General features: G+C 42.0%; 1 protein-coding gene across 1 annotated transcript in view; it reads left to right on the forward strand.

Moving 5' to 3' along the window:
• The first annotated feature begins 6,533 nt into the window (after positions 1–6,533).
• ADORA1 (adenosine A1 receptor) overlaps positions 6,534–24,331 on the forward strand; it is a 122,958-nt gene continuing 105,160 nt past the window's right edge. The window contains exons 1-2 of the mRNA XM_066598653.1: positions 6,534–6,787; positions 17,691–18,062. Of these exons, the coding sequence (XP_066454750.1) occupies positions 17,728–18,062 (335 nt within the window). The 5' untranslated portion in view covers positions 6,534–6,787; positions 17,691–17,727. The remainder of the gene's footprint in view (positions 6,788–17,690; positions 18,063–24,331) is intronic.

The raw sequence follows: 24,331 nt of genomic DNA on the forward strand, positions 1-24,331 counted from the left end.
GAAAAATGAAAAAAGCTCATACAGAATGGGAGGAATGGCTAAGCAGCAGCACATGTGAAAAAGACTTGAGTATTCTTAGAGATTACAGTCTGAACATGAGTCAACAATGTGATGCAGCAGCAAAAAAGGCAAACACAATTCTGGGATGCATTAAGAGAAGAATAAAGTCTAGATCACCTGAGGTCATTATCCCCCTCTACTCTTCCTTAGTCTGACCTCATCTGGAATACTGTGTCCAGTTCTGGGCACCCCACTTTAAAAAACTGGAACAAGTTCAGAGAAGAGTTACCAAGATGGTAAGCGGTCTGCAAACCATGTCCTATGAGGAACAGTTAAAGGATCTGGGAATGTTTAGCTTGCAAAAAAGAAGGTTGAGTGCAGACTTAATAGCGGTCTCTAAATATCTGAAGGGCCGTCACAGTGTAGAGGGATCAGCCCTATTCTTGTTCCATTTGTACAAGGAAAGACTAGAAGCAATGGGATGAAACTGGAAGGGAGGAGACACAGATTAGATATTAAAAAAAACTTTCAGCAAAAATTACATTAATTTAACAAAAACATTTTTTCAAATCTCCAGTCAAGTTTCAACATGTTAGCCCCCTTCATTTTCGAGTTTTGAAAGTCAGAAAACTTGACACACTCTATCCCTTCATGCCACGGGGCTCACCTGACTTTATGAGAAGAGACACTGTGGGCCTATAATCTCAAACAAAAATTGCTTTTCTGGACGCTGGGCATTAGAATCCAACCTGTACCTTACTCTAAAATTACTTTTTTGTGCAGTAAAGTGTAACTGATAGACTGCTTAAAGACACAAGTAGAATTTCTCATCAAGGAATAAAGAAGGATTTAATTTATTATGTTCACTGAATCGTACCAATAGATTCCTGAGGGAGAGCAATTTATCCTTCTTACGACTGGTGTGACGTTTGATTGTTGTGATCACCATGGCAAATTCAAGGGTCAATTAATGTATGCTTTTCTTTAGCATATGTATAGTGTACAGATTCGTTATAGCACCTCCACATGACTGCTTGTGATATAAATTCATCGTTGTAGTTGGTGACCTATGCTGGTCAAGTAATTTCTCTAAAACATGTGAATATAAAATGTCCAATCATTAAAAGACTGTATAGGGTTAATCTAATAGGCAGTATACACTTACTTTAAGTGGAGTTTCAGGACTTTTATACTGTGACCACATTTGAATTGAATAACTGGCCACAGCAGTAGTAGGGATGCCCTGGACTCTTGAAAACATCATCACCAATTGATAATTAAAGTGATTGTCTTACAAAGACAACCCCTTTCTGAAAAGAAGACGTCCAGTGATCAGTTGATTGCCATGGGCTCCATTTTTCAAACTCCAGACAATCAGCTGTTATGGCAGGAGGACCTGCATCTGGCCACAGCATAATGGCAGAAGTTGTTCCAATGAGGCAACCATTTAATGTGGCCTGTGGATGAGTAGAAATATCTATATTCCCTCTGCATTTTTTTTTTTTGTTGAAGGGTATTTTTATCTAATAATTTTAGGGCTGGAGCTAATTATCAGCTGCTATTTATTCACATCTACACTGCTCAGTGGTGCTGTACACTGCCTTATATGAAAATGTTAAGTCTATAGAAGATATCTATATATCTATGCACCTGTCTTCAGCTTCCAGGAGAAACCATCAAGTAACAAAGACAGGCAAAAGAAATTTGGAGGAGCGCTGCAGCCCCGTTATTCTAGAGATCATCAGGGGTCCCAGCAGTGATGTCACATGTCTGTAACATGCTAAAAGTTAGTTTAAAGTGTAGTTACTCTTTAAGGGCTAGAAGCTTCCCATTATGTCTCAGGTCGATATCAAAATCTTTACTGATGCTTCGCAAAACCACTTCTAAAGACCTTTTAAATGTTCTGATCATCTGGTACAAACATCTGCCGAATGTTATTCTTACACAAACTTTAAGTCAATTAAAATTTCCATTCTTCAGATTAACCAAAAATTAGCCACATGCTAATAGGATCTATCGGCCCACTTTTTTTTTTCAAACTCCCATGCTATAGTATGGAGTTTGAATAGTCAAAAAAAAAAAACAGCTCATGCACTAATATGTTCCAGTACGGCGAGTATATTAGCTCATTTGCCCACGTGTTTTTGCCCTAACAATGATAGCTTAGCAAATCTAAGGCCCATTCAAATGGGTATATTTCTCACCTTTGTGCTTTCAGTGTACTTCACAGACAGCACATGGACCCAATATAGCCAATTAGGCTATTCACAAGGTGTTTTTTCAATGTCCACTGTTCATGGAGGTCAGACAGCACATGCATGGGGTGCAGTTTCCCCAAAAGTGGATTAGTCATAGTGGTCCAGTCAAGTGGCCACCACTTTCCCCTGATTTGATCCCTTTGGATTTCTATCTGTGGGATCATGTCAAGGCACCTGTTTCCTATGAGAAAATATGGAATGTTGCTCATCTGAAACACAAAATTATTGATGCTTGTGCTAGCATTTAGCCTGATGTTTTGTGAGAGCACAACATGAATGGATAAATGGCATCAGGTCAACACTCAAACATGGGGGGCAGCCTTTCATATACATTCTGTAGATATTATGCTCAAATCTTTGATTTCACATAAAACCACTATGTTACTATGAGAATGAATAAAGTTATGATAAAATGAAGCACACCATGTTTTTTTCTGGTGAAATTCTTCATCAGTTTGATATATCACACTCCTACCTTCCTATTGGAAAAAAGGCCGTCATATTAATCACATGGCCTAACAGTTCCCCCCCCCTGCCTTCCTCGAAGCTTGTATGCAAAATTGGATCACCATTTGCAGAGTGATTTTCATTCTTTATGGGTGCTTCACTTTGTATATTAATGATTTGTGTGAGCAATGAAGTCCGTGCACTGAGCACCTTTCCTAGCTAATAACTAGTGTAATCCACCATAGCATTCACATATATTTAAAGAGGCAAATAAAAAGCTGCTGAATGTGTGATTTATTTAGTTGCTTGCCACTAGTTGAGTGATCAAAGCTCTCACTAGGAATAAAGTGTCCTAAGAATAAAATATACACAATGTATTAAAAGGTGAAAACAAGGTGACCTGATAGTGTATTTAATCTGATCAGTTTACAGTAGATGTTAAACGTTAACAGGATGGCACTCTCATACCTAATAGAGACGTTAACAGATGAATGAATCAATTATATCACGCACCAAATGTGTTACGGCAACGAGCTTGGGGTTTTTTCAGGTGAAACATTCAAATAAATGTGTTTCACCTGTAAAAAAACATATCGAAAACCATGGCAAAACCTCATGCTTTTATATCCGTACCTCGACATTCACTATGTGATTACACCCTTAGTAACAACCAGTATTTCCTCCATTTAAACTCCCACAGATGTTGACAATCAGCTTTTTTAGGTCCATGAATGACAAATGTACTAAACATTGCAAAGATATAGTGATGCAGGGTCCAACTTGTGTTCTTCAGGCTCATCAGAGGCAAGGATTTGGAGGGTCAGCCACCACATATACAGATGTGCACGTCCACTTTTAATGCATCATGAACTTTGCTGCTATGCTATCTTTTTACTCATAGGCAGAGGTGTAACTATTGGGGATGCAGGGAATGCAGTTACACCCGGGCCCAGGAGCCTTAGGGGGCCCATAAGGCCTCTCTTCTCCATATAGGGAGCTCGGTACTGTGAATAAAGCATTAAAGTTAAGGGGGCCCTGTTGTATTGAGGCCCTGAAGCTTTACGGTACACCTCTGCTCATAGGACATAGTATCAAAATGGCTTAATGTTATTTTTGAATGAACCCATATGAAATAGACCCTAAAGGCGAATGGCTCCTAAGTTTTCCCCAAATAGTGTTGTCTTCTGCTGGACCTATGAGGTCTATTGCTGTGTCAAGCCAGAACCCACCAACCCATCTCTGATACTGTGGTTGGGCAGTTCAACCCTGGATACATTCAACGCATAGTCTCATAACCAGGAAGATTTGGTATTCAGGGCTCTTGGAAAGCTCACTGACTATTCTTATGGAAGTTATAGATTATATAATTGTATCACTGAAATGCATGTGTATCCTCTTATGGAACCGGGCACAGGACAACTCTCAAAACACTTATAATTGCAAATGGTGGCCAATGTATCCCTTTAATCACTAATGTATGTGAATTGTACTTCTTCAACAGTTTATAGGATTGAAGAGGTTTTCTTGGGCTTAACTATTGATGACCTATCCTCGGGGTAGGTCATCAATAGTTGATTGGCAGCTCATCTACATTTTCAGTAGCTTGGGTTGACAATTACAGGCACAGATTCCACTGATTGATCCCAAGCAGGGGATTCCCACAAAGCAATTATTGATAACCTATCCTAATAATAGGTCATCAGTAGTTTAGGCTGGATTCACACAGGTGTATGCGTTTTTACGTTCACCCGCCGGCAAAATAAAAACGCATGAACAGGCGCACAAATCTAACGTTTGTGCGCCCGTTCAGATGGTACAGGCCTGGTGCATATACGCTGAACCCACAATGCCGTTGGGGGGGGGGAGAACACAGTTTAGCTCTGCTATGCTGTCTCCCCCTTGCCAGCTTTCTGCAAGGGAAGGGGGTGGGACAGAGCCAGAACTAGTGTGCTAAGCTCCCGCCCCCTCTCCGCCCCTTGTCGGCAGCCAGCAATGGAAGCTTAGTAACTAGCTCCTGCCCCGTCCCGCCCCCTCCCATTGCAAACAGCCGGCAAGGGGCAAAGAGAAGGAGGTAAGGGGGAGGAAATTTAACAGTAACACTGCTAAACTCCCTCCTACCTTCTCTTTTCCGGCAGCTGTCATAGGATCCCATAGGAGTCTATGCAGTCGGCGGAGTAAAAGCGCCCAGCTGAAATGTGTTATCTTGGCTGACCGGGTGCTTTTACTCTGCAGGAATACACCCATGTGAACTGATGCATTGTAAATCAATGCATCAGAGGGGCAGCATATATCAGCCAGGCATGAAAGCTCCCACTCGACTCCCAACTCTTCTCCCTATCAGCACAGCCTTTCTCCCTCTAGTGAGTGCCGTGCCACTGGTCAGGTAATGCGGAAGTGGGTGAATATAAGTGAAAGGCTGCGCTGATAGCTCAAAGAATTAGGAGGTGACAAGAGCATTGTACCTGCCGAAATCAGCTGAAGGGGTGCAGCTGATTTCAAGTCAGTATAGCACCAATGGTGTAGATTTTGACTCAGTTTTGGATGCGGAAATGCTGCAGAATTTTCCACATCATTTTCGCCTCATGTAAACAGACCCTGTTTTCTTGATTGCTGGTCCATAATAACTCACTGGTTAAAACTTTTTTAGCTATCTCCTGACTTCCGTGAACTCCCTAGCAAACTCCTGTGTTGTTGAATGTGTGATCTTAGCAACTGGTAATCAATGAGGCGGGCAGTTAAACTTAGATTTTAAGCCCAGATCCACTTGAGACATTTAGAATTTTCAGAGCATTATAGCCACTTTCTTCTTCTATTCCAAAGTGATTTAACAACCTTCTTTTTCTACCAGTTAAAAATTAATGAACATTGATGGAGGTCACTTTCCCAGGACTGTTGCCGTTCTTCAACTCAACCTACTCCTGGTACTCTTAGAAATGCTAGGTTCTCTTCAGTGCTACACTGATTTTTCCATAAATTGGAAAATTTGTCACAGGGCTTGTATGAAAGCCGGATGATAATTAACAGAACTATCTAATGAGAGAACCAAAATCTGTGTTTCTCACAAGCCTTGCACTGAGTTTTATGTCTATTTAGAAACATCTCAGCAAAGCCAAAGGGATTCTGTAATATTGGGGGGAACCAGGATCACAGTGCAGATCATGGCATAGGGACCCAATTAATCATCAATACCATTCATTCATATCATTAACCCTCTGAAGAGATGAATTTTAATGAAAACCTAGAAAAGACCTTCCTTTAGTATGCAGTATACCAAGTTCTACATCATGCAGATGTCTTATAGCAACTGCTCAGAGTAAGTATAGCACTTTACTGCATACAATCATATACAAAGAGTATCATAAGAACAGCATCATAATCAATAACCAATCTATACCCACTGGCGCTGCTTGCTATTGGGCACTGCAACTGAAAGATAACTTTATCCTGCCTTTAACATAAGATGCTTTTAAAAAATTAATTCCCAGTGCTACATTTAGATTATTGTATTGCTGTAGTATGCCATTTTCATAAGCATAATGCAGCAAAGCAGATTTCTGTTCACTGCCAGTACAGTATATCAATTTAGTGTTAGATTTCTGTACATGTGCCAACTCTACTGTATACTATAAGCAAAGCAAATATTCGCATGAGAGCACACGCTGAACCTGTGCTGGGTATTTGCAATGCAGAGTAAGGTAATGGGTTAACAGAAATATTTAGTAACCATGCCAATGCTAATGCATCCACTCCCTCAAGGTTTATGCAGGTTAAAACCCCCTGTTTTGCAGGATACTATCCCTTTAAACAAATCTCTAGAGACTAGTACTGACGATCATGTGATTACTGATTGATTGCAACACTGTTGGAAGCTGGTAAAAAAGCAGCAATAGGAGAGTAAGCAGAGGTATAAGCAGGAGAGGAATGTGTGCATTTTGGATGACACCCTACACTGCAGTGTGTGTTGGATCGGGGGAGACACTGCAGCACCTCTTCAAGGGCAGCAGGAGGGATGTTCTGCACTGGGAATAATGCACAATATGCCAAGTATTGAGGATGCGCTACTGGATTATCATTCAGACATGGTAAGTATCTATTGATTGCTGTCTTTATGCATTGAGTCTATGGAAGGTATGTCAGACTTGCAGCTGTCAATGTACTGCTTACGAGGCAGTCACTGTTACTGTGCACACCTTAAATGACAAGGGTTATTTTATCATTCTCCATAGCAGATGTGCCCTGTCTATAGGAATAATGTTAGATCATATGGAAATTTCCAGAGTAGATCTGTATATTAGGCACACTACAGCGACAGACTTGCATTATTCTCAGGGGACGGTTTGGTAGACTGCACTGAATGGTATACGGACACTTCTGCACTGTATGCTGAGTATATGTACTTTGTAGCATGCATACTATACTGCATAAATACTATGTTACACAATTGTAGCATGCATACTATACTGTATAACACTATGGAGCACAATGGTAGCATGCATACTATAGTGTATAAACCCTATACTGTATTGAAGATATATACGTGGAGAAGTGCAGGCAGGTGTAGTGCCCCTCACACTGGCTGAATGGAGACAATGATGACCCCTGCTGACTGCATCGGACAAATGTGTGAACCATGCCATCATCTATATTGTAGTTAGTGATGGCAGTGAGGTGACAATGTGACAGTACAAGATAATTCATGTCTGATGTTTATGAGGATTAGTCAGCTAGATAGTGACAATGACTGCGCTGCAACCTGTCAATATACAAAGCAACTCCATGTGGAGCAAACAAATGGAGAACAATAATAAAAAAGCAGAGAACAAAAATGTTACTTTTCCTGCTGTCCACTGATATTTCTTAAGAACAATACACAGACAAGGCTTCATGCCATTATTGTCCTCTGCATTAGATCCCTTTGTTTATTTATTAGAACTTCTTATTTATTTATTGTGCATGTTGTAGAAATTGCAACTATGTATCACTGGCTAATGAAGGGCTTTCCAAAGGCATTGTCTTGTAGCTGTCTATCTGCATTGTCATTGTTTGTGGGTGTGTTTATGGTCCCGATGGAACTAAGATAACACACAGGTATCTATTCTGCTGCTGATATGTAAAAATTGTCACTTTGTCCTTCTCTTCAAAGTATTTCTCTAAATTTCACAGGACACCTATTTCATAGCAGCTGCTCTATTGTCTCATCCTTGTCTAGAATCCTAATGTGTCAATATGCAGTATTGTGCAAATGCTTTAGGCAGGTGTGGAAAAAATACTGTAAATGAAGAATGCTTTCAGAAAAAGAAGTGTTAATAGTTTTTTATTTTAGTTTTTTTTTGGGTCAATTAACAAAATGCAAAGTGAATGAACAAAATGGAAATCTGAATCAAATCGATATTTAATGTGACCGCCCTTTACATTCTAAACCGCATCAATTTTTCTAGGTACACTTGCACATAATTTTTGAAGGAACTTGTCAGGGATGTTGCTCAAACATCTTAGAGGACTAACCACAAATCTTCTGTGGATGTCAGCTTGTTCAAATCCTTCTGTCTCTTCATGCTATCTCAGACAGACTGGATGATGTTGTTGAGATCAGCGCTCTGTAGGGGCCATCTCCTCACATGCAGGGCTCCCTGTTGTTCTTCACACTGAAGATAGTTGTTAATGACATTGACTGGATGTTTGGGGTTGTTGTCCTGCTGCAGAATAAACTTGGAGTCAATCAAACACCTTCTATTTTTGAAAGAAATTCTTATTTTGCAGCAGTTTTTCCTACACCTGCTGAAAACTTTTGCACAATAATGTACATGATGGTCAAATATGGTTCTATGTGACTAGCTAGTTCACTGCCTTGCAATTTGCTATAAATTATAATAGAACAGTTGGTTATTAGAAGATTACAATAGTATGACAAGGAATGTATGGGTTATAAAGACCTTTTTATATTATCACCAATACCTTGGAAGCAATTGCAGGGAAAAACATTAGAGCTCCTCTAAGCAGGTCCATTCTAACAGTTTCTGCAGAAACCCAATATACTGAGTTTCCTTGGTTCAAAGGCGCCAGAACATACGCTATTCATTCAGGATTATAACATACTTTCCTAGAATTACAGGAACAGCCTATTGATTAGTGTGACTTGGTGCTCAGATAGTATAGTAATTGGCATCTATTAGTAAACAGGCAGCTTAAGGACAAAGAGCACATTGATTCCTATAAACATTAAGGAAAAATGGAAAGGTTAAAGTATAGATTTACATAAGTGCATTAATAAACCATATGTATGAATGGGTAAGAATAGTGCTACTTCTGTACTGATGGTGTGTACTGGGAAGTATCTGTAAATGCTATTATTGCCTCATTCAGGGCTTGGTTCCTTACTGGAACATTGTTGTGTTTCTGCCTATCCTTCCTTTTGAATTCTGAAAAGTGTTTTGCTTTCATCCATCTATTCCACCTCATCTCTTCTGACCTTAGCTGTCATCTATTCACTTTTCTTTTTTGACACACTTGTTTATGTCAAAGATCTCCCTCTGATTGAACTCTATAATCCCTTTGAAAGGAAAACCTCAATTACTTTATTTGCTGCATTGTTCTTTGGCTTATGTGGTTTGTAGAGACATATTACTGCATGTAGGATCTTTTAAATGTTACATTTCCTTTTCCTTTTAACAATGGCAAATAAGTAGGTTAGCATTAAAATGCGTAACCTGGAGCCAGTACCAAGGCGCATGGAATTGTAATTCAGGTGCTTACATTTTTCTATTGATGTCTAGAAAGTTCTTATTACCTTTTTCGAAGCCAGACAGATCATTAGAGTGGTCTGTCTGGCTTCTAATGTCTACATACAGAAGAATATGGAGCTATGTTCTGTCAAGTTCTTTAACAGCATTGTCTCATGCTCCATGGAATATCTTTGTACATAGGACCCCTGACAGAGCCTAGACAGCAGCATATGGAGGTCATGCAGAGCTCTATTAGAGAGCCATATAGTCATCACATACTGCCTTTTAATGGGCTTTGTGTACTCAACATTGCAATGTGCATATGGCCTTAATGTGTCCATGTCTAGTGTAGCTATTGACGAAATTAATAGTCTTAAATTCCCATGCACTGTAGGTTGCTTTTGGCAGATCTCCTAAAGTCTCTGGAAAGCTGCAAGACAAGAAAATGAATCCAACAAGTAAGGCTTATGCTCACATACTTAAATTGGTTATCCCATCAAAATCACTTATCCACAGGATAGGTGAGAAGTGATTTTATTGCTAGGATCCGAACACTGGAACCTGCAGGTATCACAAGAACCACATACCCCACGTCCCCTGGGTGTATGAAGCAGCAGAGCCGCACACCCTGAGTTCCCTGGGTGTATGGAGCAGCAGTGCTCAGCAAATTCTGCCAGTCCCATGGAAGTCAATGGATTGGTGGTCGTACATGCGCACCTATGCTCCATTCACCTGGGGGTGTACAATTCTCCAATCGCCTGTCATAAATTATTTTGGTGGAATAACTTTTTAAGGCTGGTTTCCTGCAATGGCCTTGTGTTTATTGGTAGTTGACAGGATATGTTGTCTACGCAATGCATTTTTTTTGTTTGTTTTTTGTTTGGGGCCTTGGTAACGTTTTCTTCAAAACCTACCAGAGATTTTGGTGGGGTTTCTCCACTTTTTATTTTATTTTTTGGAAGGAACTCAAGGTTCTGAAAAAGTCCAATATGAACATCTTCAAATTAAGCTGATATGGATTTATGTGCCATGTACATATCCTGCAGATTTGTGGTCCTCTACAAATGTTTGGCTACATTATGTATTAATAGGGGGGGGGGGGGGGGAAGCTGAACACTAAAGAAATTAATATGTTTTTAAATCTGGACAATTTTGCATGAAAATAATTTAGTAATAAAAGCAAATGAAATGGCCATAGTGGCAGTGATGTACAAAAGCTAGCTCCAATTCTGCCAACTGTGTCAAGATCCAATTCTGTTCCTAACCAAGTTACAATTTTATGGTTCTTGGCTTGGTGTCACCTGCTAGTAGTAGTCTTCCCTGGTGCCAAGGTACAGTAGTTTACAGTACAATCGTAGCACAAAATTGGTCTAATTTCTGTACAAGTTAAAAAGCTTCCTTAGCCAATTACTTCAGTGCTAGAGAACATACTAACACATCTTGTTCAGGCTATTTCACCTCCCAGCCCATGTTGTTCCAGAGTAAGGAAAAAAAAACCAAAGTGGTAGACCCCAATTTTCCTCATTTTTAAGGTAAAATAAATTTCTTCCCTACTCAAAGTCTGGCAGTCAGAATAATCCCTGGTTCACAGACCCTTCTGAAGTAATCTGTGACTATAACCTGTAACTTTACAATCAAGAAAGGTGAGCAGGCCCCTCTTAAACTTCTAGTGAGTTTGACACCAGCACATCCTCTAGCAGAGAGTTCTGTAGTCTCACTGGTCTTACAATAAAGGACCCCTTTCTATGTTGCTGTAGGAACTTTCTTCCCACTTGACTAGAGGTGCCATTAATTTCACTGAGGGCCACATTAGCAAAGGGCCATTTGTAATTGTAAGACTGTAAAAATGTAACTACTCCTTAACATATTGTTAAATAACCTGAGACACTGTATAACGCACCATCCTCCTCTATTGATTATGTTCTGAAAAAAAACACAAAACAAAACTCCTTCCACCTCTTTAGCGACAAGATTCATACCTTTCAGTTTGGCTAGGGTAGGGCTGCCAGAATTGTGCCCCCACCTATGTGTTGCTAAACAGAGTGGTGGTGTGCTGGAGCTCAGAATCCAAGATGGCACCGATCCCTGTGCAGACATCACCCTCTCTGCTGAGCGCTGGCTACGTCCTCTGAGAAAAGGGGAGAGACAGTCTTTCTCTATGTGGACCTCCTGGACCACATAAACTAACACGGCAAGTTGGATTTAGCCACGCGGGCCTTGAGTTTAACATGTGCTCTAGACCTGGAGGATGCCCAATTGTCATAGTCATGGGTATAAATAGATGCTGAGAGAGATCTCTGTATTGTTCCCTAATATATTTACACATACGATAGTTATTAGGTTGCCCCTCAACTGTCTTTTTTTCCCCCTAAACTTAATAACCTCAATTTTGATAACCTCTCTGGGTATTGTAGTCCGCCCATCAATCCTTTTTTATTACTTTATTTGCCCAACCTTGCACCCTCTCAAGCTCTGATATGTCCTTCTTGAGTTCCGGTGCCTTTCTCCTTAAGGAGAGCATCCAGTAAGTGTGAGGAGACTTATAAGACTAATCCTATTCCTCTGGGAAACGGGAAGATGGAAAAATACCTCTGCAGCGCCTCCTCGCAGAAGCTGATCAAATTTGTTTAACAGGAACGCTCTTTCCTAAACCCATGCTGATATAGGGTTGTACAGCTACTTTCATTGAGTTACTCCAGGATAGCATCTCTTAGAAACCCTTCATAGATTGTAAGTTCATGCAGACTGGGCCCTCACCCCTAATATTCAATTTTGGTTATTAGTTTTATACTGTATGTAATGTCTGCCTTCATCTGTGCATGTACCCTCTGATTTATGTTGAAGTGTTGAAGAATATGATAGCGCTTTATAAATATTAGTGTTTTAGACCCAAAAAAGGTTAGGTTTCAGGTCAGTAGAGCATAAAGGCAAAAATCAGAATATTTATACATCAATCAGCCATAACTTTTAATACTGCCTGTCTAAAATTGTATTGGCTCTGCTTGTGGCACCAAAAGAGCACTGGCTTATCAAGGTGTGGACTTCCCAAGACCTCTAAACATTGGCGTAGCTAGAGGCTCATGGGGCTCAGGTGCAAACGTTTTCCGGGGGGGGGGGGGCAACTTCTCTTAACCCATTAACGCAGAGGCGTAACTTAAATCTTCTGGGCCCCAATGCAAGACCTGTAACAGAGCCCCAAACTTTAATGCTCTACTCATAGTACTAGGCTCCCTTTATGGAGAAGAGATGCCTTATGGGCCCTATAAGGCTCCTGGGCCCGGGTGCAACCGCATCCCCTATAGTTACGCTCTAAAAATGTCCTGTGATACATGGCACCAGGGAGTTGTCAGCAAATCCTCTGGTACTGTAAATTAGGAGGTAGAGCTTCCATGAAACAAGCTTGTTTCCTTAGCACATTTGACAGATGCTTAATTACATTGAGATATGGAGAATTTAGGGGCCAAGTCAACACCTCAAACTCTGTCATGTTTTTCAAACCACTCCTGAACAATCTTGGGAGTGTGGCAGGGCATATCATCGTGCTGAAAGAGACCACTGCCATTAGTAAATACAATAGCCATGAATGGGTGTACATGGTCTGCAACAGTGTCTAGGTACTGAAGGTGGTAAGTGTTAAAGTAACATCCACATGAATTCCAGAACCCAAGGTTTCTTAGCAAAATAATGCCCATCACACTGCCTTCTTTGGCTTGCCACCTTCCTGTAGTGCATACAGATGCCATTTCTTTCTCAGGTATGTGTAGTGGCCCAGAACACCTATTCCTGGACCCTCCATAAATGTCATACATATTATGTCTTTTGTGTGGATGCACTGTGCAAACTGTCTTGTCTCTTATGTGCATTGCACAGCTGCAGCAGATGAAGGGTTAATTTCTGCATGAGACTGGGAGATGTCTGCAATTGTATCAATTTATGTCCTGTCATGTGGTATGCTAGAGACTATAAATATAAGTGTCTGAGAATGGGAAAGGAGTCCATTCTTCTGGGTTCCTGAGAGAGAAAGAGCCAGCCACATGTGGGTACCTTCAATGATCCTGTGGTGAAGAATGGAAGAGGAAGAAGGGATTCCTGAAGTTCCTGATGCCAGGAGCCATTAGAGAGTAAGGAAAAAGAGAGAGCGTGAGCAGTGAAGAAAGTCAAGACCACCGTGCAGAGGTACTTCAAAAAGTGAGTGTCTGTGGAGACTTTGGACTTCTCCTTCCAAGTGCGGTAACATACAGATAACGAGGACTGTAGGGCCAATATCATTCTGAGTTTCCTCTTCAAGAGTGTCCCCTTCCAGAAGAGGTACTATACAGGTAATCAGGACCGTAGGACCGGCATCATCTTGAGTCCCCCCCCCCCCCCCCCAACCTGCCTTCTTCTGTCTTGCCTGCACCAGTGTGTTTTCACATTGTGCAAGTGTCAAAGTTTACAGAAAAGTTTTACCAGTCCCCGGCTGTTCCCAGGGACTGAGGTACTTAAACACTAAAGTGTGTGTGGTTTCTCTTTATTCTCGCTGAGGTTCATTCCGGTGAGTAAAGGAACGGTGATGTCACATGACAAGTTAAAGTTGTTTGGCATGTATATTGGCCATCCCTCTCCTAGGGGTGTCTGGAAGAAGCCCAGCGATGCTGTGTGTGTGTGTGTGTGTCCCTCTGGGAAGGAGTCTGGTAAGTGCTACCGTGACAGCTTTACCCTCCCAGTCCCTCAGCGTATGCCCTGTGTCCTGAGTTACCCATAAGGATGCTGTGTGTGTGTGTGTGTGTGTGTGTGTGTGTGTGTGTGTGTATATATAGACGAAAGCCCTGACTGACTGACTCGCCAAAAGTTCTCCAACTTCCCGATGTTGTAGAAACATGAATTTTGGCACAAGCATAGCTTATCTCCAAAATAAAAAAAGTAATTGGGTCCCAACTCGATTATTCAATTCTAGCGCAAAAGAATTGGTGTCAAAATTTAACGTACATAATCTAAATCTCTCACTTCCCAATGTCATAGAAACTTAAAATTTGGCACGAGCATTGAATATGTCATAAATCGGAAAAGCTAATAGGTCCCAACTCGATTATTCAATTCTATGCGCAAAAGAATTAGCGTCCAAATTTTATGTACGTAATCTAATTCTCTCACTTCCTGATGTAATTCTATATAAAGGAAACGTCGCATGGTTACCTCCCGTGGTGTTTCCTAGGTAACGCAGAGAACCATGCAAAATGGTGAACATATGTTTTTCCTCAGTATCTCTAAAGTAACCACGACTTCATAAGATTTTCCGTGTGAACACCAGATAAACACCAGTACCAAATTAACTCGGGCGAAGCCGGGTATATCAGCTAGTGCACTATACATGCAACCAGCCATCCACATGATCTAGAAGAAAACCTAATTAATCAGATCAGGCCACCTTCTTCTATTGCTCCTTGTTCTAATACTCACATACTCATTGTAGGCTCCCTTGGCGGTGGACAAGGGTCAGCAATGGCATTCTGACTGTACAGACCATTACACAGGAATTTACAGGGCACTGTGTTCAGCCACCTTTCTGTTGTAGCCGGTATTTGCAGCAAATTGTATATGGGCATAGTTTTGCAGGATCGGAGCCGACAGGCTAGTCTTCTCTCCGCATGCATCAACCAGCAATCCATGACCCTGTTCATCAGTTGTCCTTCTTTGGATCACTTTTGATAGGTACTAACTGCTGCATACTGCAAACATTGCACAAGACCTACTGTTTTAGGGATGTTCTGACCTTTGCTCATTTGTCCTGCTACAAGCACATCAACTTCAAGAGCTGACATAGCTTGTCTATGGTAGAATGGCTGATTAGTGTTTAATATTGTGTAAAAATCGCCTGACTTTAGCAACCACCATTTACTCTAACTCTTTCGGTCTTGTAAAGAGTGGAGGAGCCTCTGTTACTAGTGAGGTCAAGTTTTTGCTGTCATGTTTTGCCATATTTTGTTTTATGTATGTCTGTCTTAACGTTATGTGATAGAGACCCTGTTCTGTGGTCGTGTCAAAGGCCTAGTGCCCACCAGTAAAATTCATTCTGGGGGCCCATTGTACAGAACTCATGCAAATATTACCTGAACCCTGTACAAATTACTGGCATTTATTGTCCATGAATTGAAAAGTTGTGGCATTATTGTATGAGGCCATGTTTCGATTGAAAGTATATGGAGAATTTGACAGACACGAATTGATGGATACCCGTCCCTTTTCCTCATAGGTAAGGATCTTAGAAGTAGTATATATGGTATAAAATTGTAAAGGTTTACAATGACTTGCAGTAAACTACACCTAAGAACTTTTTAAGATGCATTGTAGCTGTGCCGTGGCTTGCATATGTGAAATCGTCATTCTGAAAGTAAGTTACTTGCAGAATGGAGTGTGTGGAGAAGGTTATAAATCCCAGCCGATGCTGAGGGTCTTCTACTGTTGGGCATGCTGGGACTTACAGTTACCCTTATACAGGAGAGGAATGGCACAAGCTTAAAAAATTAATTCAAGTGCCTAGTAGGTAACCACACTACTTTTTCTTTTTGCAGCCTGTTGCCTGGCCCTTGCCTTGGACTGTATTTCTGTTCTAGGTGCTTTCTCATCAGTTTACTACCAGGGTTTTCCCTTGTACTAGGGTCTTCTTGGCTCTGTAAGTAGGGATTCTAAACTCAGCAAGTATGAAATGATGGTCTAAGTAAATATTCCCCATTCTGCTTATATAAAAAAATCAAGAACAACCACTGCCTTAACTCGCTGTCAAAATATCTTTTTAGATGCCCTGATTTTTATTTTGTGAGAATAGTTCTACCAAGCATGGTGGATGCTATACACTGCATCAATTCACATGGCATATTTTCAGCATGGATTCCACATTAGAATTGACACGATTTTTAGCATTCCAAAATAGGGAAGTAAAACCTCCACATGGGTAAAATCCCTAAAAAGTGTCTGGTCCTTAAGGTACAAAACAGCCTGGTCCTTAAGGGGTTATTCTGAAATGTTTCTCTCGCCTTCCCTGAGGACGGTTTGGACACCTGTTGTCCTTGTCTGCATCTTATGCGGACCCCCTCTCCCTTCCCCTTTTACAAATGCCGCCTCCAGACATCTGATGTCAGATAGGTGATTCCTGACACTGTTCCCTTTATGTCAGCAGGGTGGCTGATTCTCTTTCCCCTAGATGTGATGACATTTGGACTAGTTATTGTTTACTAGCTGTATGCACGTGAGTTCTGAGTGGGGTTACTATTCTGCGTGGTTTGCATTACGTGGTGTGTCGTTGTTCACACCAACACGTCCTGTGTGTCTGTGCAGGTGGCCAGACATGTGCTGTATGTGCAGTCCTGTTCTGTGTGCTTTTCATTACCTTGTGTGTTGGTGTTTAAAAGTGACCTGTGCATTGGGTCTGTGCTGGTGGCCCAGATATATGGTGTGTGAACTGTCCTGTTCTGTGTATAGGTGTGAATAGTTATGTGTCCTGTATTTGGTACATCTCTCCAAGTTTCTAATCAGAGATGGCCAGGTCCTAGATAAAGACGGTGGTGCCTTCCTTATTAGGGCGCCTTCCCCGCTTTTAGGCAGGGGTGCCCCCACCTTCCTGATTAGTAAGAGACAGGTTTCCTTCTGTCTTTGCCTGCAGTGGTGTAATTTGTCCTTGCAATTACTAGGACACCATTTTGCGTCTGTGCTGTGGCACAGGGCTTTAGTGGGCCACATGTATGTAACGGAGCCTTTTTGCAGGGCAATGAGAGAGCCACTTTTAGGCACTTGATTTAAAAAAAAAAAAAGGACAAATTTTCAAGGCTTGGCTTTGGATTTCTGCCATGTGTTATTGTGGCAGACCCATGTTGGTAAAATCCAAAGCAGATCTGACACATAATCGCCATGTGAACGAGGCAATGGGCACAAATAAAGCAGCAGTATGTTTGTGTGTTTATAAAGTGGTTTATGGAGGATCAGCAATGTTGCAGTGCTTCTAATTTTATAGACGTCAGTATTTGTATGATTTAGGAATCTAAAACCGAATATAGGGGCATTCTTGTGTCTGGTTTAGTGCCAAGTGCTTCAAAATAATGATATTGGCCTAAAGCTTCAAATAAGAATATTCAGAGCAATTATTGGGAAATCCAAGCTACATTTATGTTTTAGTCGCTTTCGAATGTAGAGAGTTGCTTAAACTGCTATGTGTGTAATGGAAATTTCACAAGTATGTCTAACCATTTCCCACAACTGACCATTGTTTAACACTATCTTTATTTTTCAGGTTCAGGATTAACGATTGTTTTCTACACTGAAACAGCATGGCGACCTCGGTCTCACTAGCCGTGTACATAGTTATTGAAGTGATAATCGCCCTGGTGTCTGTACTGGGAAATATACTGGTGATCTGGGCAGTGATTGTGAACCAAGCACTTCGAGACACTACTTTCTTCTTCATCGTGTCGCTTGCTGTGGCTGATATTGCAGTAGGAGCGCTGGTCATCCCTTTAGCCATAATAATTAGTATTGGACTGGAGACTGAATTTTATAGCTGCCTGATGACGGCTTGTATTATGTTGATCCTGACCCAGAGCTCCATACTTGCACTGCTAGCCATTGCTGTGGACCGGTATCTCCGAGTCAAGATCCCAACAAGGTTAGTAGCTTAAATTAAAACATTAATTGGCTTTGTTTAATTTTAGTTTTTAATTCTTTGCTTTCTAAATATTAGCCCTGTGATTTGTAGGAATTTTTTTCAGACCAAAATAGATGCATTGGACACCCGCAGGTAGTTAGATACCTGCGGATGTTGTTTTCCCTTCAGGCGCGGATTGCGTCTGTGGGAAAACGCCCACGGCATGCTCCATTTTAGTGTGGGTCTCCCACGGGGACAGCTCCCGCAGGCTTCTATTGAAGCCTATGGAAGCCGTCCGGAACCGCCGTACACCCGTACCTGAATTTCTGCTCTCCAGCTCGGGAGAGCAGGAGTTAAAAAAATAAAAATATGGAGTGCCCGGCGCATGCGCGCGGCACTCTGCCGGCATGCCGAGCACATCCACCCGGACGAAGAAAGAAGATCCGGCCGCGACTGAGGGAAGATCTGCAGCATCCGGACAGGCGAGTTTAATCTTATTTTTAGCCTCATGTCTGCGGGAAAGGAGGGACCCGCTGCGGGATTCTGCATGGAGAATCCACGGCAGGCCTGATTTTCTCCGTGGACATGAGGCCTAACTCTCAGTTATCTTGCACCCAAGAGGAGAGATTGTCTCAGACTCTGTTCGCACCACAGTTTAGTTTAGTTTGTAGTACCTTTTTTTTTTTTTTTTTTTTTTAAATTGAATTATAAATGGAGGAAGCGGAGACTGCTTGCACCTCTTTTTCAGGTTTGGGACTGCACTAAAGAAACTCTATGGTGCAGAACTGATACAGTTATGCTTAATGCAGGGACTGAAGGGATGGTGTATAGCATGATTATGCACTAGTGCCCCCCTCCATCACCTGTACTAGGCGTAACATGGTGCATTTTATTTGGCTATTTATCCCTCCTTCCCAGGTTAAAATTCTAGCTCCTCAAATGTTCTTGCTCAGCTAACTGTTACAGGTGATACTGAAAGGATGGACCTGGGTAAAGGCTGAAGTACTCCCCTGCCCCTTGCAGGTACGCACCACAGTTGTTTATGAAAGCAAGATATTTTGCTGCTTGTTTAACTTTATTAAGGGTGCAAAAAAAGAGGCTTATCTGGATAGTAAATTTCTTTCAAAATCCCGTATGTAGGGATTCTCAAAGAATGTTTTGAAGTCCCCATTCCAGGGTGTTATTAAACAATCCACTAAAGATTCAAAACGTGTAGAACAAAGTGCTTACCGGGACACAATTGGGACCACGGGGTGAATGTTAAGTCTATGCATATTGTTTGCCGTAGTTATTCATTAGTGGGTCTCTTTCTTGCTACCCGTTTCTCAGGTTGGTATTGTTGCGGTTTCCTCCGCCGTGGGAAATACCTGATAGACGTGATGGAGAGGGGGAAGCACAGCAAACAAGTCTACAATCATACAGACTTTCTTCTGTGCTTCCTGCTGTGATCACTGACAGCGTAGCTTTCTTTCCCAGGAGCTCTATACTTGTAGGGCTGCAGACTCCCACACAGGACTGCACTGGGAATATCCCCGGCTCCAGGACCAGCAGTATTGCTGTTCCTCCTCCTCACTCAAACACACTCAGCATCACTTCCTGCTCCCCATGTGGGATTAATAATTGGTTATTTTAATACACTGGAATTTTACAGATGCAGTGATATCAACTCTAGTTATTTTTCATAACTTTTGTTTTTTGATGGGACAACTGGGAAAAAGAGGTTGTATTTAGAGATGAGCGAACGTACTCGTCCGAGCTTGATATTCGTGCGAATATTAGGGTGTTCGGGATGCTCGTTACTGTTAACGAGCACCACGCGGTGTTCGGGTTACTTTCACTTTCCTCTGTGAGACGTTAGCGCGCTTTTTTGGCCAATTGAAAGACAGGGAAGGCATTACAACTTCCCCCTGTGACGTTCAAGCCCTATACCACCCCCCTGCTGTGAGTGGCTGGGGAGATAAGGTGTCACCCGAGTATTGAAATCTGCCCTTCCCGCGGCTCGCTACGGATGTATTCTGACATTAGTTCAGGGAAAGTGGTATCGTGTTGGAGCTACTATAGGGAGAGTGTTAGGTGTATTGTAGGCTTCAAGAACCCCAACGGTCCTTCTAAAGGCCATAAATCGTCTCTATATGCGCTCAGTGGGGCCGGCGGCAGCAGCGCCGACCCCATTGAGAACATATAGAAGACAAATCCTTCTTTTCTGCCACAGCTGTAACAGCTGTAGCAGAGAAGAACGATGTTTGCCCATTGAATTCAATGGAACCAGCAATACAGCAGGTTCCACTGAATGCAATGGGCTGCCGGCGATCGCAGGCTGAATGGTCGGGAAGGGGTTAAATATATAACCCCTTCCCTGCAATTCATCCAGAAATGTGATACACTAAAAATATATACCGGCGTATAAGGCGACGGGGCGTATAAGACGACCCCCCAACTGTCACCTTATATGCCGGCAATACAGTGGAGCAAAGAATAAAAAGCATTACTCACTTCTTCAGACGATCTGCGCCGCTCCTGTAGACTGTCACTCCTTCCTGGTGTTCTGCGGCGCTCCTGCAGGCTGTCGCTCCCTCCTGGTTCCCGGCAAAGCATTGCTTTCTCTACGAAAGGCTTTAAATCCACGCCTCCAGAAACACACGTGCCTTCAGCCAATCACAGCCAATGACAGTGATGTCATTGAATTGCTGTGATTGGCTGTGTTTCTGGAGGCGGGGATTTCAAGCCTTTCATAGTGAAAGCTTTAGTCCGTGGACCAGGAAGGAGTGACAGTCTGCAGGAGCGGCGCAGATCGTCTGAAGAAGTAAGTAATGCTTTTTATTCTTTGCTCCACTGTATTGCCGGCGTATAAGGTGACAGTTGGGGGGTCGTCTTATACGCCCCGTCGCCTTATACGCCGGTATATATTTTTAGTGTATCACATTTCTGGATGAATTGCAGGGAAGGGGTTATATATTTAACCCCTTCCCGACCATTCATCCTGCAATCGCCGGCAGCCCATTGCATTCAGTGGAACCTGCTGTATTGCTGGTTCCATTGAATTCAATGGGCTAACATCGTTCTTCTCTGCTACAGCTGTTACAGCTGTGCCAGAGGAGAACGATCTTTACGCTGACAGTGCGGGGGGGGGGGGGGCCCACTCTTGCCGCTATTGTGGCTTAATAGTGGGACCTGTGAACTTGAGATGCAGCCCAAGATGTAGCCCCTCGCCTGCCCTATCCGTTGCTGTGTCGTTCCCATCACTTTCTTGAATTGCCCAGATTTTCACACATGAAAACCTTAGCGAGCATCGGCGAAATACAAAAATGCTCCGGTCGCCCATTGACTTCTTCAATGGGGTTCGTTACTCGAAACGAACCCTCGAGCATTGCGAAAATTTCGTGCCGAGTAACGAGCACCCGAGCATTTTGGTGTTCGCTCATCTCTAGTTGTATTCTAAAAATATATAATTACATTTTTTATTCTGAGATGAACTAAGTACAATATTTATTTATATATATATATATATTACTATTTTATTTTTATAGTCCTCTGCACAATCAATCATGATAGCCCTGGGGCCTTCATAATGCTGCCGGCTGCCATGACACCCAGATGGCACCCCGATCTCCTCAGGACATTTCAATTGACAGTGGCATTTAAAGGATTAACAGCTGCCATCGTGGCCCTCTCTAGTTGTGGCAGTCAAAGATGGCTGACATCTGCCGTGTATGGCGCAGGCTCAGCTACTGAGATACAGATTTAGAAAAAAGTCTGTTTGTAGGTTTTTCTGTGTTCTGCACCCTTTTTGTCCATGGACATCTAATATTACAGCACAGCATGATTCACCTTTACCTCTGAACGTGTAGTCTCACAGACCCCTCCCTATTCTAGATTTTCCGAGAATCACATACTTTTACATTTAATTATTTATACACTGAAAATTAATGAAAACAAGTTATTGTAAACATCCAGTTCATTATTGCGAAAAAAAAGTCAACCACAATATATAGCAGACTGAGACCCCACGTCCACAGAAGTGTAACAAATAAATCACGTCCACAGTTGAAGGTTGCATAGGGATAAGCTGCAGTACCAGAAACTGCACAATGACCAGTGCCACTGTTCGGATGGAAAAGCAATACAAAACAGAGGGCCCCTGTTTTTCTAAATTCAGACAACCCCCTTCAAGTAATAATAGATGGGGAAAATGCTGAATCAAGTAATAGCTGTCACACTGAGCAGTGAATATTAGATCAGAGTGAAGAGGAATGGACAGAACTTGGAATGGTAAATGACCCATCACGATAAGTGTAGAAGCGAAGCATGTATTTCTCCATGTGTCTGGGTTCAATTGAATTCCACCGAAGAAAAATCAGACCTAACCAAGTTAAATCCACGCTAACTGTAAGGCCGCTTCACATTGTATTCTGGTTAGTATTTCCCGTCAGTATTTCTAAACCAAAACCAGGAGTCGGTCCGAAAACCCAGAGAACGGTCAGACGTCTCCATTATGCTCTTCACTGGGAAAAAAAACTATGGTCTTACAAAAACTTGTAACCTGAAAATAATAGCTACACTAATAATGGTGATAAGGCTGTCGCTGACTATTTGAACAACTGCTTTCGTTCACAAAGAAAATCCAATTTCAATCAGTTCAGCCCAACTAGTCTCGCTCCAACGTGACCCATCCACATCCATGTGGTGCAAGGAGGCAGACGCTGCTTCAGCTTTGGCAGAGAAGGCTTGAAAATTGGATTCTACTGGGAAACTCTTTAGTTTATATATATTAAAAGCAGAAGTACAGGAAAGTAAAACAAAGCAACCAGAACGCTCTTCAAGGAGATGCGTGGTTAACGCCTTGACACCGCAGGACGTACAGTTATATCCCGGGTGTGTGGGCTTTATATGAAACGGTATCATGAGGTAGATACCAGCTGATAGCAGACATGCACCCAAAACGGCTTTGATCGTCCTAGATGGTGACCACGGCTGCTATCCCTCTTAATGCCAGTTTATTGTTCGGTGTCCCGAATGGCCCACTGCATGGTTGTCATAGCAGCTGAGGGCCTTCTGAAAATAAATACGTATCAAGGTGTCCCTGTGGCAAACCTTCATAGACTGCCTGTCAAAATGCAATATAACGTAATGTTGTGGTATTACATCATACTGTATAAAGGATCAAACTATCACAACTTCAAGTCCCCTATGAGAACTAAAGGGGGAAGAATTATTGGAAAAAGTAAAAGTTTAAAAAAAAAAAACCTTTTATTAATGATGAAAATTTAAAAAAAGCCTATTTGGTATGGTCATGTCTGTACAACTCTGATCTATCAAAGTAATGCATTGTTTAACCTGCATGGTGAATGTTGTCAGGAAAAAAATACGAAATACTAGAATAGTGTTTTGGGTGTTTGTTTGGATTTTTTGGACACCCGTCTCCAAGAACAAATTGTAATAAGCGATTTTACAAAGTCAAAATCTAAAATTGTATCAAACTACAAGATGCCCTGCAAAAACATGAGCCCTCATACAAGTATCTGGATAGAAAAATAAAGTTCTGTCTGTCAGAAGCTGGTGACAGAATTTTTTTTCCCCCAAAGATATTGCAAGTTTTCAAAAGTAGTACAACAAAAGTAAAACTATATAAATTTGGTATTGTCATAATCGTACTGACACAGAATAAAGTAATCATGTAATTTTTTTTTTCTTTGTCCCAATATGTATGCGGTGAAAACAGTCCTTAAAGGTAGTAGAGAAGAATTCGGGAACTTGAGCCCAGCAAGTTAGACATCTGTAGTAGTTATGAAAACTCTCCTAAAAATAGAGGCTATTTGACCACTTCAGCCTCCCTCACACAGGAGTTTGCAGAAACACTGCGTTTTTCAATGCTGCGTTTACTGCAGATTCCGCCCGGTTTCAGCGGCGCTGGCATGCTTTATGCCAGCATTTTGGCTGCATTTTCAGCACTGCTGAAAACGCAGCCAAGGATGCTGAAAAAAAATCTATACACTCCTAACAGGTGCCGTTAGGGACCCTCCGGACCCCCATGCAGGCTGACGGGCACTTGTCAAGCCGGCAGAGGATATTTTGCCAACGATGGAGATTAGAAATCCCCGCCTCCAGCAAGAGATTGCTCTGATTGGCTGAGTGACAGCCCGCTCAGCCAATCGCAGCTAATGCTGGATGCTCATGTCACAGCCATTTATTGGAGCGCTGGTGTATTTGGAGCATCCAGCGCGGGCTGTCACTCAGCGGCGCTTAGCCAATCAGAGCAATTTCTTGCTGGAGGCGGGGATTTCTAATTTCCA

Source organism: Eleutherodactylus coqui, chromosome 4, assembly GCF_035609145.1.
Source record: "Eleutherodactylus coqui strain aEleCoq1 chromosome 4, aEleCoq1.hap1, whole genome shotgun sequence".
NCBI lineage: Eukaryota > Metazoa > Chordata > Amphibia > Anura > Eleutherodactylidae > Eleutherodactylus > Eleutherodactylus coqui.